The 14,845-nt window shown below is 52.4% G+C and overlaps 4 protein-coding genes across 4 annotated transcripts; 2 read left to right on the top strand and 2 right to left on the bottom strand.

Annotated features, from left to right (window-relative positions):
- Window positions 1-816: 816 nt before the first annotated feature.
- Window positions 817-2,617, top strand: PG998_004255 (uncharacterized protein; the record flags this gene model as incomplete). Its single annotated transcript, XM_066871073.1, has 4 exons — window positions 817-1,069; window positions 1,131-1,403; window positions 1,479-1,662; window positions 1,720-2,617. The coding sequence occupies 4 exons, from the start codon at window positions 817-819 to the stop codon at window positions 2,615-2,617; spliced, it is 1,608 nt and encodes a 535-aa protein (XP_066734823.1).
- A 900-nt stretch (window positions 2,618-3,517) lies between these two features.
- On the top strand, window positions 3,518-9,257 carry PG998_004254 (uncharacterized protein; the record flags this gene model as incomplete). Its single annotated transcript, XM_066871072.1, has 10 exons — window positions 3,518-3,774; window positions 3,832-4,036; window positions 4,126-4,531; window positions 4,592-5,393; window positions 5,441-7,011; window positions 7,098-7,253; window positions 7,432-7,832; window positions 7,882-8,535; window positions 8,600-8,875; window positions 9,153-9,257. 10 exons carry the CDS (start codon window positions 3,518-3,520, stop codon window positions 9,255-9,257), a joined length of 4,833 nt encoding a protein of 1,610 aa, XP_066734822.1.
- A 677-nt stretch (window positions 9,258-9,934) lies between these two features.
- Window positions 9,935-10,929, bottom strand: PG998_004253 (uncharacterized protein; the record flags this gene model as incomplete). The annotated part of the gene is made up of 2 exons (XM_066871071.1): window positions 9,935-10,678; window positions 10,771-10,929. 2 exons carry the CDS (start codon window positions 10,927-10,929, stop codon window positions 9,935-9,937), a joined length of 903 nt encoding a protein of 300 aa, XP_066734821.1.
- Window positions 10,930-11,426: 497 nt separating this feature from the next.
- Window positions 11,427-13,743, bottom strand: PG998_004252 (MFS general substrate transporter; the record flags this gene model as incomplete). Its single annotated transcript, XM_066871070.1, has 12 exons — window positions 11,427-11,544; window positions 11,616-11,730; window positions 11,787-12,026; window positions 12,091-12,181; window positions 12,238-12,495; window positions 12,566-12,651; window positions 12,715-12,808; window positions 12,876-12,981; window positions 13,057-13,067; window positions 13,145-13,175; window positions 13,257-13,340; window positions 13,610-13,743. 12 exons carry the CDS (start codon window positions 13,741-13,743, stop codon window positions 11,427-11,429), a joined length of 1,368 nt encoding a protein of 455 aa, XP_066734820.1.
- Between the last annotated feature and the right edge of the window lie 1,102 nt (window positions 13,744-14,845).

Below are 14,845 nucleotides of genomic sequence, written 5' to 3'. Positions count from 1 at the left end.
TATCGGTTGGTCTAGGAATATTGACTGGGGAAGATCTTAAGCATTCAAAGGATACCGGCGTGGTTGTTATTTTCGCGCGCAACATGGCAGATAGTCGTTCTATTTTTGATGTTGAATACTAGAGGAGGTGATAGAAATCATGATTGGGTTATTTGGAGCGATGCATTTTGGGTTTTCGCGCTTCCTTAAGAAAGCCAACGCTGGGGCATCACACTCTTGTGTTGAGACTGGGTTGGCAATTCATTCACGTCAAAAATGCATGGCTCGATGGCATACAGATAGAAAGAAAGCCTGGATATATGAATGACGCTGCGACACCCCACTTGGGTCCGGTCTTGAGTCTGCCCCTCCACCCACTGCTCAGGCAAGATCAATCATAGCCTCAAACTCGTCCCATTGCTATGTAAACCCAATAGACACTGGCGTATTCTGTTTATATTCGTATAGAAGGTAATTCATAGGTGCATACGGTTACGAACTGTGTATGTGACCTTTTCCTAAAGGATTCAATGCGGCTTTAGTGATTAGCTGCAGGCGAGTTTCAGATGATCAGACCCGCCGGCTATTTAAAAATGCCCGGTTTAGTGCTCCATACCGAGGATATACAATGACGTCTCAGCAAGCTCGCGCAATGACAGTTTATTCTCGTAACTCGAGACTTTGAGCACAATTCATTCCTTTTTCATATTGCGTGTCTTGCTACATCTTGCGTCTGCCCGTATGAACCGCGTGCGACACATGTTGGGAGGACGAGACACGACAAAGGCACGGGACTCTGCTCACTGAGAGTGAGAAGAAGGAAGAAATCCAGCAACGATGGCGCGACCTCAGATGACGGTGTTCATGCGCGCCTCGCTCCAGTTCACCTACCGCTGGGCCACGCCGAGCGCGAAGCAGTATGCGCCGCTGTTGCAGAAATGGCGGAGGTCGTACTCGACTGACCGGCCTGGACCGGTGAAGAAGCAGCGAGGCGGGTCCAAGGTCTTCAAGTCGGCCGATGAGGCCATCGCCGATATCCAGGACGGATCGGTCATATTGAGCGCCGGGTTTGGGTTATGTGGCGTAGCCGGTAAATACCCTCCCATCCACGAATGGCAATTTCCGAGACACCGATGCTAACGGCCCGAAAGAAACGCTCATACAAGCGATACACAAGAAGGGCCTCAAGGACCTCACGGCCGTGTCCAACAACGCCGGCGCCAACGACAAAGGCCTGGCCCTGCTCACCAAGGATGGGCGGGTCACGCGCATGATGCTGTCGTACCTGGGCGCCAATAAGGAGCTCGAGCGCCAGTATCTCTCCGGCGAGATCGCGCTTGAGCTGTGCCCCCAGGGCACTCTGGCCGAGAAGCTGCGCGCGGCGGGTTCGGGCATACCGGCTTTCTACACTGCGACGGGCGGTCGTAAGCTTTCCCCTCCGCCTTACTTTACCGATCTCTCTTGTCGCGAATGGTGATGACTTACTCAGTTCTTTATAGGGACTTTCATCGAGACTGGGGAGATTCCTACGCGCTTCACGCCCGATGGAGTATTGGAGCCGGGAAAGCCCAAGGAGACGAGGATGTTCAATGGAAAGTCATACATCATGGAGACAGCGCTCCCCGGCGATGTGGCCATCCTGCGCGCGTGGAAGGTGGATGAAGCAGGTAACTGCGTCTTCAAGTAAGACACCCCCTTAATCTAGCATAAGACTCAAGTCGGCTAACACGGGTGTCATAGATACACAACGAAGACATACGCCGGGCTCATGGCCAAGGCCGCCAAGATCGCCATCGTCGAGGCCGAGAACATCGTGCCCATCGGCTCCATCGACCCGGAGAGCGTGGACCTGCCCGGCATTTTCATCGACCGCATCGTCCCAGCCACGGCGCCCAAAAACTTCGAGAACCTCAAGATCGCAGCGCCCGCGGAGACCTCTGGTAAGGGGGAGACATCCGGAAAGGGGACGAAAGCGCTCGACTCGCGCAACCGCATCGCCAAGCGCGCGGCCCGGGAGCTGCAGGACGGCTACTACGTCAACCTGGGCGTGGGCATCCCGACGCTGGCGGCGTCGTACGTGCCCGAGGGCGTCAAGGTGTGGCTGCAGTCGGAGAACGGCATCCTGGGCATGGGCCCCTACCCGGCGAGCGAGGCCGAGGCGGACGCGGACCTGATCAACGCGGGCAAGGAGACGACGACGCTGCTGCCGGGCGCGGCGACGTTCGACTCGGCCGAGTCGTTCGCCATGATCCGCGGCGGGCACGTCGACGTGTCCATCCTCGGCGCGTTCCAGGTCTCGGCCACGGGCGACCTCGCCAACTACATGATCCCCGGCAAGGTCTTCAAGGGCATGGGCGGCGCCATGGACCTCGTCTCCAACCCCGAGCTGACCAAGATCGTCGTCGCCACCGAGCACGTCGACAAGAAGGGCCGCTCCAAGATCGTCCAGGATTGCGCGCTGCCGCTCACCGGCAAGGGGGTCGTGAGCACCGTCATTACCGACATGGCCGTCTTCCAGGTCGATCGCGTCAAGGGTGGGCTCACGCTCACTGAGGTCGCGGAGGGCGTTGACGTGGAGACGGTGCGTCAGAACACGGACGCTGAGTTCGAAGTTGCCAAGAATCTGGGCACATTCTGAGATGTGACATGACTGATTGATACATTTGGATTTGGGAATCAGGGAGTGGAAAGAGACAACGAAATAATGGGATTGGAAGATATTATTGATTGAGCCACCGACCGAGGCACCCTATCCCCAAGACTACTTATAACCCTATATAATGAAGTTCATGATGCGATTTAATGGTCGGCTAGATTGTGAGGTCGATTGCATAGCGATGCATGTATATACCAATATACACAACGATGAAGGCTTCTGGGTTGAGTCGAGCTGTCCAACAAGTGCATGTTTTGATCGGAAATGCGCCTGCACGGATGATCTTGGATTTGTACAAGGACCCCTGGGGCTCTTAATTGCAAGTTGCCTTCCACGGCTTGAATATCAATATACACTCGTATCTGACCAACTGCGACCAGGCTCATTTGTGGCTGTTGATTGTCATAATGCCATTTTTGCGTGTTGGGGGTCTCGGCGAATCGCTGGCAGGATGATGCGGGGAACAGTCGCAGCCGGGCCCTGTCCTATATTCTCACGTTTCGATCTCAGCCAATGGCCTTGTTTTGTACCACGCCCAACCACAGGATTCGGCATACAGCCTGCAGCCATGGCGTTTATCGCCCGCTCGTATTGGACAAAGGGTAGTCATCCGCGGCCTGTTCGTGAGGCTGGGCTGCCTTTCTGGGTGAAAATTAACATCCACGGGGCCTGAGGCATCCTCGCTGTCTCTGTCATTCCCCTCTGGTCAGAGGCAAGAAGCCATAACAATGTCCTGGCTCATAACTCTATAGCTTCCTTCATACTTTTCGCAAGCAGCGTTGTCGATAAAATGGCTCTTCTGCTCTAGCGAGAACCTGTTGCTACTGGTGATTTGCCGACGTATGAACCCGGGTGGTTGTTGATAGCCGACGAACCGTCAAGATGGCCACAGATCAACAGGGCACCAGTGGCCAGGAAGACGGAAATGGAACACACCAACAGTTGGTTAACGATGCCTACACAGTCAGCTGGATCTGTACGACTTCTACCGTGTGTGTCGCTGCTCGCGCCTTCCTCGACGATGAACACGAAGGTCCCGCATATGTCGCGCCACACGATGACAACGACTATACGCTTGGAAGGATGGGAAAGCACAACGTGGTCATTGTTGTCTTGGCCAAAGGCCAGCATGGCGGCAGGTTTGCTGCAAGTGTGATACAACAAATGCTGCACAGCTTTCCTAATGTACGCTTAAGCCTGATGGTCGGGATTGGCGGTGGTGTACCAAGTCAGAAGCATGATATACGACTCGGCGACATCGTCGTCGGCACTCCTCGGGACGGTCGTGGGGGCGTGTTTGAGTACGACTTTGGCAAGGCAATCCAGGACCAGACGTTCAAAGAGACGAAATTCCTGGAACAGCCACCGGCCGTCTTACGTACGGCCATCAGTGCGACCAAGGTGGATTATGAGATCGATGGCCATCAGATCCAAGAAGCGATTGCCAGTGCCTTGTCTAAGTATCCGGGACTCGGGAAAAATACCACAAGCCCGACGTGAGCACCGACCGCCTATATCGCACTGATATCATCCATCCCGTCAACAACGACACAGGCTGTGCGACATCGTGCGGTACCGACCCTTCCGCATTGGTCTTGCGAAGGACACGAGACGAAGTAGATGACGACGACCCTGCAGTACACTACGGCTTGATTGCTTCTGCAAGCCAGTCGATGAGGGATGCTGTAGTGCGCGACAAGCTCTCACGCGACAAAGACGTCCTGTGCTTCGACACAAGCTCGGCCGGATTGATGAATACCTTCCCTTGCTTGTTCATTCGCGGCATTTGCGACTATTCTGATACGCATATGAACAAGGAATGGAAAGGCTATGCAGCAATGACGGCGACGGTGTATGCGAAGGACTTGCTCAAGCATATTGCACCTACTAAGAACAGTTAGCGATACCTCATTCCCGTACCAATATCCTATCGACTAGCACTGACAAGTATGCAAGCTATGCGGATCGAAGACTTCCAAGCAACCGACCATCTCGAGAAGATTAGGCGCTGGCTCTCGCCGCCGGACCCGTCAACAAACTTGAACAAGGCCCGTGAGCAACATCACGAAGGAACGGGCCAATGGTTCCTCGACAGTAACCAATATACAAAATGGAAAGCAGACCGGAACTCCTTCTTGTGGCTCAACGGTATTCCAGGATGCGGCAAGACGATCCTCAGCTCTACTGTCGTGGCCGATTTAGAACAAAGCAAAACCTCCGAAGGTTTAATCTACTTCTTCTTCGATTTCACCGACGTCCAGAAGCAATCACTCGAGAAAGCTGTTCGTTCGCTCGTCGACCAGCTCTACTATAAGCGAAAGGACGTCAGGGCAGAAGTCGATGCTATTTACGAATCATGTAACAAAGGAAGACTCCAGCCAGATACTTCAATACTCTGCAATCTCTTCCAAGACATGATACAGAAGGTTGATGAAGTGTGGCTAATCCTGGACGCACTCGACGAATGCCATCTACGAGATGACAGCTTTGCGAATGGACTACTTCCATGGATTAAGCGGACTCGAGAATGCGGTGCGAACATCCACACACTGGTTACGAGCCGCCCTGAATATAAAATCAAGACAGCGATCGCGGAGTGGGCTTCCGATGACGAGATTATTCCTCTTGGGGGCAGTGTAGTAGATGCGGATATTGCTGCATACGTCAAGGCCAGAACGCAGCAATTGGAGCGGTGGCGAAAACGACCAGATGTTCAAGAGGAAATCGAGGACGCCTTAATAAAAAAGGCTAACGGGATGTAAGTTATCAGTTGGATCTCGTATTACAAGTTGCTAATCTACATAGGTTTCACTGGGTCTCATGCCAGTTCGACATCTTGAAGCACTGCCTTGATCGGCCAGCTATACGAAGAGAGTTAGCCAACCTTCCGCGGACCCTAGACGCAACATATGCGCGAATCCTCTTACGAGTACGGCCGCAGCACACGCACCATGCGACGCGCCTTCTGCAATTCATGGTCTACTCAGAACGACCGCTGAGACTCGACGAGGCCGTTGACGCACTTGCAGTGGATATCAACAACCAGCCGAGATTTGACGCAGAAAATCGTATGGTGATTCCAGATGAAGTAGCAGCATCCTGTGCTGGTCTCGTTGTCCTCGTTAAGAGGCAAGCGAAGGATAACGAATCAACCGTCACAGAGATCCAGTTTGTACACTCTTCGGTGCAGGAGTACCTCACGTCAGTCCGATTGGAAGGACAAATAGCCGACGACCTCAAAGAGACCACTGCAAGACTCAGTATTTTGAATGTTTGTCTCTCATACCTACAGGATATAGACCATTCATACGACCCGATTGAAACCAGGCAACAATACCCTTTCGCACAATACTCAGCGGAGTACTGGCCAATGAATGCGGCGTTCGTCGAGATTACACTCAACGCTGTCCAACAATCGGTTGAAGAATTCATATGCTCACCAGAGGCGATAAACCATGGATACAGGCTGTATGCGCCAGATTTCGATAGCGCCCCTCCCGATGTCGGCAACATCGATGCTCTTTATTATACAGCCCTCGTTGGCCTACGTCACTCTACTACTCTCCTCCTTGATAAGGGTGCCGCAGTGAATACACAGTCTGGATTGTATAGCACACCCCTCCAAGCTGCTTCAGCCAAAGGCAACGACTTGATAGTTGAGATACTTCTTGAGAAAGGCGCACTTGTAGATACTGACTCTGGGCCATTTGGCACAGCTCTCCAAGCTGCTGCCGCCAATGGCCACGAGTCGGTCGTTAAGCTACTACTCTTCCACGGTGCCGCCGCGGGCACCCAGTCTGGTTTGTACGGTACGGCCCTCCAAGCTGCTTCAGACAATGGCCACGAGTCAATCGTTCAGATGCTACTCGACTTCGGAGCACACGACACTGTTTCACAGGCCATCGTTGAAAACGACGATGATCCCCACGGAACAGACAATGACAACGCCAGCGAGGTCTACAGTCTCTATTCTGCAAACTCAATTGCCAGCGAGGTCTCCAGTCTCTATTCTGTAAATTCAATTGCCAGCACGAATACGTCCTATACTACGAACGACCTTGAAGATTTTGCGCAAGAGCTGGCACTCGTCTTTTTCGAAGACGATGAACTCAAAGATTTACTTCGAACTGCTCGATCTAAAGTTGACGAAGCACGGTTCGAAAGGAACATTCGCCGGCTTTTCCAAATTTATGGTCGTGCCCTTCGAACAGAAGCTTCCGGTGAGCTTCGCGAACTTCAGTATCAGGTTGCAACTTTGATTATGAAACGCGCTCAAGAGGTTACACTTGAGCTGAGTAAAAGCTGTCTCGAGACCCTCACACTCGTCTTGATCAGGCCGACGAATATCAGACAGATAGATGGCGTCGATTGGATGAGTATATTAAGTCCAAATATCACCTCGTCAGAAAACGGAACCCGAGTTCTGGTGATTTTGCATCGGACACTACGAAAACTCTTGAAGACCTGAAAGAAGGTGACCAACCAGATTCCGATGAGGAGGACAACGAAGAGCTAGTTCTCGACAACGTACCCCCTTCCGTGGAATCCATTAAAGGATTTCTGCAAGCTTCGCAAGCTTTTCCTGCACTCCGGGCCAATTTACGGCAATGGATAGAGGGTAAGGAGCCCATAACAAGTGACCAGCCGCTGAGACCAAAGAGAATACTTGGTTTCCAGGAAGCAGGTAGGTAAATCGCATGCCTTGACACTCCAACCCTATTTTACCTAATATCATGTTTCCTGTATATATAATATAGTGAGAAATTGTTCGTCCAATTGACTGATGATTCCTCTAGTGATGGCTCGGGTACGCGAGCCTGAACAGAGTATCGAAGAATCGCCAGAGCTGGATGAAGAAGCTATCCCTCGGGTTCTCGAGCCTGGACAGAGTATCGAAGTATCGCCACAGCTGGATGAAGAAGCCCTTAGTTGGGCCCACGAGCCCAAACTGATCATTGAAGAATCGCTACAGCTGGATAGAGGGGCCCTACTCAAAGCTCTGCCAGTCCATGTGCAACAGCTTCTCTCGACAGTTTCCACCAGCACTGTTGGGATATCTTCGAAACAGGACGACTCTATCCTAAATAGAGCAAAGATATGGTGTGAGACCAAGACGGATTTGAAATGGGATTGGTGGCCAATGAGCCAGCCAAAACGCATACTCCGGCCTGGGGAGACCCGCGTTTTGGGGCAATGCGTAAGTCTACCTTCTTTCCTCTGAGAAACTTCAAGCTAACCATACGTAGGATTGTGGGGAGCCGATTTGGCAAGAATTATTTTTAGACGATGCCCGTCTTGTTGACAGAATCCTCTCTCTGCCGGAAGATACCCCTCTGAAGATTCGGCGATGTCCAATCCAACAGAAACGACTAGACTGGGTCGTACGTATCGCCAAAGCCTCTTTCCAAGCGCAATTTGGGAGATTGTGGCGTATACGACCGTCTCCTGCAGCCCGCAACCGTACACCGAGTTCAAATCCCCCGAACCCCTCTTGCCCATCTAACATGCAGATGCAACCGTTATCATCTGCTGGCATCCGTTACAATCCAGGTTCGGGATCTTCGCGACAGACCGCAGGTTCCCAAGGCCAGGGCTCGCTGGGTGGCCCAGTTCCACCCCCACCGACGACACAGCAAAACTCACAGCAAAACTCACAGCAAAACTCGCCCTCCCCAGGGTCCGTTACTCCCCAATCTCCCCAACCTTCCCAATCTGACCAATGGATCATGCTTGGAGTCAATGGGAGAGGGAGATACATCAGACTGAACAAAGTGTGTATCAAGACAACTACTACAGATTCGGATTTTTTCGAGGAATTTAGGAATTTCTACTGGAAAGCCCGCGGGAAGTGGCGAATATGGTTCTCCGTTTGGCGGCTGCGATCCTATGACGTTAGGAAGGTATGCTTTGGAATCTATGAGAAACGATGGTATCATAGTTGCACCACGCTAATCTATACCATAGTTCCTTCTGATTGGAACAGACCGCATGCTTCGCCAGCAGCGCCTCTTCCCCCCCAACACTCAGGACTACATGTACAGCCCCTTGGCCCAGGAGAACCCTCCAATCACAGAACATACCTTCCAGAGCTTCTTCTATTGTGAGCTGGGTATCTTTTGCAACCGTTCGGTGGAACATGAGTGTTACGCCCGTACGTCAGCGAGGGCACTCATTGAGAACATCCCGAAGAAGATCCGTCCATTAGATGACCATACTACGGAGATATGGGGGCTAGGGACCGTACATACTGTCTCGTTTCTTCTCGTTTCCCTTTATCAGTGTCTCTTACTGCTTGGTCCACTCATTTTCTTCGCAGTGTGGATGAAATCCAATCCAGATGGCACTGGTTTGCAAACTGCCATAATACCGCTCGCTACTGTTATAGCAGCATTGAGCCTACTTTGGGGCAGTTGGGCTGTTTTGGTCACGGTGAAAAAGAATGAAAGAGGGTAACATGATTGAAACATACACTGAGATATTCATTGATGGCTGGATCACGAAAATCCTCGAATTATAGCTGCTCGCGAATCGTGCTTTTATGGTAGACGGCCAGGAGTTCGGCGAAAACAAGTCAATTGAAGACCTCCCTTGCGACACTACGGGAACCCAGACGGAACGATAATGTATATAGAAGGAAAATGAATGGGACACACAGTATTTTCAGCCACTGACACGGAAAAGCTGAGTGCCCTGCATCTTCCCAGAGAGGATGTTAGGAATAAGTTTGGGTTACTGTGTGCACCTAGCGGGACTCACACTACCGCGACAGCTACAACGCAATAGGTCGCTATTTACATCTAAAACGTTCACAGCCAACCCCCGGAGGACCAGCCACTCTGTATTCTTCAAGAGCGAATTATCCTCTTCAGTTCTGTGCACCAGGGCTAACCGTACTTCGGGGAGATTCTAAGGCCAGAGACTCTTTGGAGATAATGCGGGAGGTAGGTGATTCGGCTCATTCCGTCCACCTGACTATCTGCAACAGGGCAGCTTTGCAAGACGGTCAAACGCAGACGTGTGACAGACCCGCACCACAACTCCGGCCATTGGGTCATCCTTCACCTACAGTCACCAGGAGCCTCCGACCACCACCACCACCTGCTCTGCTGCAATTAAGATCCAGTCAATCCAGTCAGTTTGGACAGTCGAAAACGCATAGTTTTAGCGTTCTTAGATGAGGAAGAAGAATGGGGATTGTGAACGAGCTTTTTATACGGAACACTAGTGTGTGTAAACAGTCATTTTATACGCATGTGCAGTGAGCGCTTATCCAATCTACCTCCACGGTGCATACGTATTCTACAGCCGACTATAGCTTGGCCTTGATGCCCGGCGCAAACGTCGTCCCCTGCGCAGCGCCCCTATCGCCTCAACAAGCCGATCCACATGTTCCAGCAACCAGATACTGCCCTCATCCGACGCCAGCCACTCGCCGCCCTGCACCTCCACCTCGCCCGCGGCGCGCGCATCCCCCTGCTCGTAGGCCTTACGCAGGCCGAAGATGTGCGAGACGACCTGGGGCCCGACGCCGGTCTGGGCGCGCAAGCAAGCGATGGCGACGAGGCTCGTCAGCACGCGGCCGACCACCGCCACGTTCTCTTTGCTATACTGGTCCGCGAGCACCGCGTCCCGCGGCGGGTTCGCCAGCAGGTTCGAGTAGTGCCCGTTGAGGATGTGGACGGGCAGGTCCGGGTGGCTGCGGCCCAGCTTCGCGAGCAGCTTGCGCTCGAAGCCCGTGTACACCGAGTCCCAGAGCGCGAGCCCGCTCTCCTTGCGGGCCTCTATGTTCTGCGGCGTCAGCTCGCGCGTCGGTTGGCGGGCTTGGAGCTTCGTGGCGACGTCTTCGGGCAGGCTGGCGTAGAAGGCGCCCAGGCAGTTGATGGAGCGCGGGATGCCGTTGAACGATATGCACTTCAGGCCGACTTCGCGGATCAGCTCGGCGTTCTGCGTCGGGGCGGTCGCGGGGTCGTGGGACTTTTCGTTGGCTAGGTGGAAGATGGAGGTCATGGCGTCGGGGCAGTTCATGGTCGCGCTCACGGCTGTCTAAGATCACATGGGAAAAGAGTTAGCTCTGCTCTGAGTTGCAAGTGCCAATTGACTGTCGCACACGGGAGGGGTGGCTTCTATTTTCTTACCGAGACCGAGACCCATGACGGAAGCCCGACTTGCTTCTTGTGCGCATCCTCTGCGAATCTTTTCAGCGCCGGCTGGACTTGCGCCGATGCCTTGGTGATGCCGGGCGCGGCGTGGGAGGCATTGATGAGCGCCTTGAGGGCATCGGAGAGTTTCGACATGTTCTCAGGTTGAATCAGTCACTATTCCCTTGTGTGTTGCTCGCTCTAGAGACAGGATTCCAGAAACGAATGTTGTATGGCGGGATTTGATGTTGCGACGCCATAGCGAAAAGAGAGGCCATCGAACGAGCTACCTGCTATTGTTGACGTAGCCGAGGGAATCGGTTATTGTCCAAGCGCCGACAGACAATGCGTTTAGTGGGTTTCGGTAGGCGGGCAGCGGAAATAAACAAGCTTCTTGCCAGTGGGTGGCCTAGTGGGGGGCGTAGAGCTTCAGTGGGCTTCTTTCTAGTGGTAGGCTTCTGGGGGTCACCATGGCGTCAGTCTTCGGTAGTTGGCCCGGCTTGGCTGAGCTGCATCTCGCCTGCACTTGATCTGCAACCCAACAATGCAACTATATTGGAAGTTCAAACAAGCTGAAATATACATGTATATAGTGCAATTAATCTGTAAATACTTCTGTCAGTAATATGATATCCACATCATCTGTCGTCTATTTACATGACCAACTTGAATGTTGGGTCCCTGTCGTCTCCCGACCCAATGAACTGGTCATATTTCCCATTCGCCTTGTCCTTGTTGACCTTCCAGCAGTAGAGCACACTTGCGAGAATACTGAACACACAATTGTTAGTCGTTCTCTTATGAGTCGGGATGAGACGAGACGAGTCAAGATAATCACTCACAAGAACCATCCGGCAACCAGTAGTCCCAGAATGATGGTGTGACCCTCGTGGTATTGTGGGCCCTGACTCTTGGGATAGACAAATACCGTCACGAAACCGCCCGCGTTGGCGATTGCTACGTTCCGGTGTCAGCAGCAGGGTATTATCTCAACTTGGGTTTGAACTACTTACCAAGTTGCAAGGCACTGGTCGTGGCCCGCTTGTAGTGCCCGGCCGAATTGTTCGACAGCCAGCCTAGCACGGGCGGCACACTCGAGTAAAGACCGGTCGCCATCAGGAACGTCATGCCATACTTGACCCGCGCGTTGGTCGTGTTGGCAATGGCCGCGTAGCCGATGATGGCGATGGGAAGCGTGAACAGCATGATGATGCCACGCACGCGCAACCTGTCGGACAGAATTGCGACGATGACTAACTCAAGAAATCAGCCATTTGCAGTATTGGGGACCGTTAACGGAGGGTTGGCTATGCCTACCGGTGACGACCGCAGCCGCAGCGTAGGGTATGACCGACCAAAGCTGGGCTTCGTTGGACGTGTATCCAAGGGCGGCAATGATGGTTGGCAACTAAGAAACTCTCTGTTAGGGAGCCAATATGCATGACATGGATTATAACAACTTACGAAAAGTCCAAAAGAGTACAGCCCAGCGAGAATGCCAAAATATGCAATAGCTGTACTCCATGTCAAGAAGCTGAAAAAGCCACGTCGAACCTCAGACCAGGAGAATTTCTCGTGAGATTCCCTTTCGTGGATGCTATCACCATGGCCTGAGCCGTGTACGCGACGCAAAGCATACTCCCTTTCTTCAGGGGTAAGAAATTTGGCGTCAGCGAGACCGTTGGGTAAGATGAAGTAAACCGCGACGGCGACGATGGTGGTCTGCGGAAAAGTCGTCAGCATACACGGCAACATGTGTGTACAAGACGTGAAGAAAGAGGAATGAACTTACAAGAAGCCCCTCAATAACGAAAATCCATCGCCACGAACTTAAGCCGCCCCGGCTGCCAATTTCAGAGAGGCCACGCGCAAGAAGACCTAAGATAAAGTCAGCATTTCTCTAGTACCCTTGACGTATCACACCAATAATGGACTACCAACCTCCAAAGGCACCCGAAAGAGACGCTGCCGTGTAGAACAGGCCGATGCGCAAGGCGAGTTCCTCCCGCTTGTAAATACCTGACAGGTATAGAATCTAAAGGTTGCGCATGGGTGAGTGTTCGGGAAGTCAAAAGCATGTAAGATTGGCGTCATGCACTCACCATGCCAGGTAACAAACCACCCTCTGTAGCTCCAAGGATGGCGCGCACAGCAACAAAACCGGCGAAGTTCTGCACGAAGCCTAGACACATAGCCACAAGTCCCCATCTGCGAAACCATCAGCCAATAAGACCCAAAGCTGAAAACCAGCCAACGATGTAAAGATTCGATCCAACAGCTAACGCTATCGTGTCCTACGAGTTTGCGGAAGTTTCGGAGGTCAGGATACTCACGCGAATGTTAGGAAAGGCAGCCATTTCTGGGGGCTTACGCGCTTCATAACCAAGTTACTCGGTATCTCGCTGCAGTCCCCCGGATGATCGCGTTAGTGTACTCTACTTGCAATATATAGATAAACACGCCCAGAAGGTGTCAATACGAACCTTACGATGTACGTGGCGTAGAAGACGGCCAGGCCCTGATCATACTGTTTGTCCGTCATGTTTGTGTCCTTCTCAAGACCGTAGCTATAAACATGTGTGTGAGAAAAGTCGTTTCCTTCGACAACCATACTCGCGCATAGAATGAATCCAATTACTCACAGTCTGGCATTGCCCACATTGGTTCTGTCAAGGAACGAGCACAAAAACAGAACGGCGAGGACCGGAAGGATTCTGTATATCGTGGACGACGAGGTTTCATGATTAGCTATCTGTCACTACTTCCAAGTAAAGAGCGATAAGAGCATGGCGGCGGTGGCTGAATCTTCCCTGTGACGGTAAAGAGGGAAACCAACCTTGTGTCGAGCTTCCATAGTATTTTGCGCGTCATGTGGTGATCATCCACGTCGATGGAGCCGTTGCTGAGGTCGCGCTTCTCGACCTCGTCGACGTGGGATTTGTCGACATCGCGCCCGGTTATGGGAGACATGCTGGGCCGCAATGTTTCTTGTCGCTGTGTGCTGACTTGATCGTTCTCTGATGGCGGTCCTCTTGATGGGTTTCCTAGAAAGGCAAGTGAAAGAGCTTGCTTGGTAGGGGGCGCCGAGAGAAAGCTTAAGCTTGACAAGACTTTTGATTTTTGCTTCTTCCTCTGCCCGTGAAAATAAATTGCACATTACGGGCCGAACCTATCCCTCCTACCTGAGCTTTTATTAAGTACACATAAATCTAAGTATGGATGGAGCCTGGCAGCAAACCCCCAGCTCCCAGCAAACCCCCCAGCAAACCCAACAGCCAACGGCATTGCGGGGTGGGTTAGAGCTAGACAAGCTAGGGAGGTGGCCAAGGTGGTCGTTGACCGCTGAGCAGATGGATGCAGGGTGATTACAAGGGTATCTTCCGACTTTCCGGGTGCAATACGTGTACCAAGGACGCAGCGGGAGTGGTCTTGGGTCGGGGAAATTGCGGAGAGCAAGGGGGACAGCTCCAGATAGCTCCCCTAATCGTCCAGAGGCAAGGGGCTAAACGCCTAGACTACCATCTAGCGCCATGTCGAGTCTGGGGTATAATGGGGAGCTGACGGGCGTTGATCAACTCCCGAGAAGAGGTTTGGGACGACAGTAGACACCCCCCGTATCGCCCTATGAATTAACTTCTGTGACACCAGACTGGAAAACGGATGGATGCGCCAGCTTCGGCCCTACTTTCAGCCCAGCCCGTGCTTGTGGTGCAGAGACGTTGCTTATTCTCCAGCGGCTGCTTCGACGTAAGACAGAATTCACGTGGCGCGGGAGCGACGAGTCACCCGATCTTCTCTATTGCTATCGACGATGACCATACTTAGCATATACGTATGAATTGCATGTATACCTTCGTATCTAGTCGTATCTGAATGACATACATACATGACGCAGCTTGTTGCAGCATTTGATTGGACTCGGCGATAGATATTGTGTAGTATTGAGAAAGCTTCGTGCAAACCCAGCAGATCGGTTGATGTTCTAGAACCTTTCGAGGACCCGGAGGCTGAAGCAGCCCTAAAGTCAAGAGCTTTTAGCTAGCTCATCAAGGGACACGCAGCCTGGAAGCAA

This window comes from Apiospora kogelbergensis (genome assembly GCF_038363985.1).
Source record: "Apiospora kogelbergensis strain CBS 113332 chromosome Unknown utg000002l_segment0_segment0, whole genome shotgun sequence".
Lineage (NCBI taxonomy): Eukaryota > Fungi > Ascomycota > Sordariomycetes > Amphisphaeriales > Apiosporaceae > Apiospora > Apiospora kogelbergensis.
Note: the sequence above shows the minus strand (reverse complement) of the source record. Positions and strands in the feature narration are given on the sequence as shown.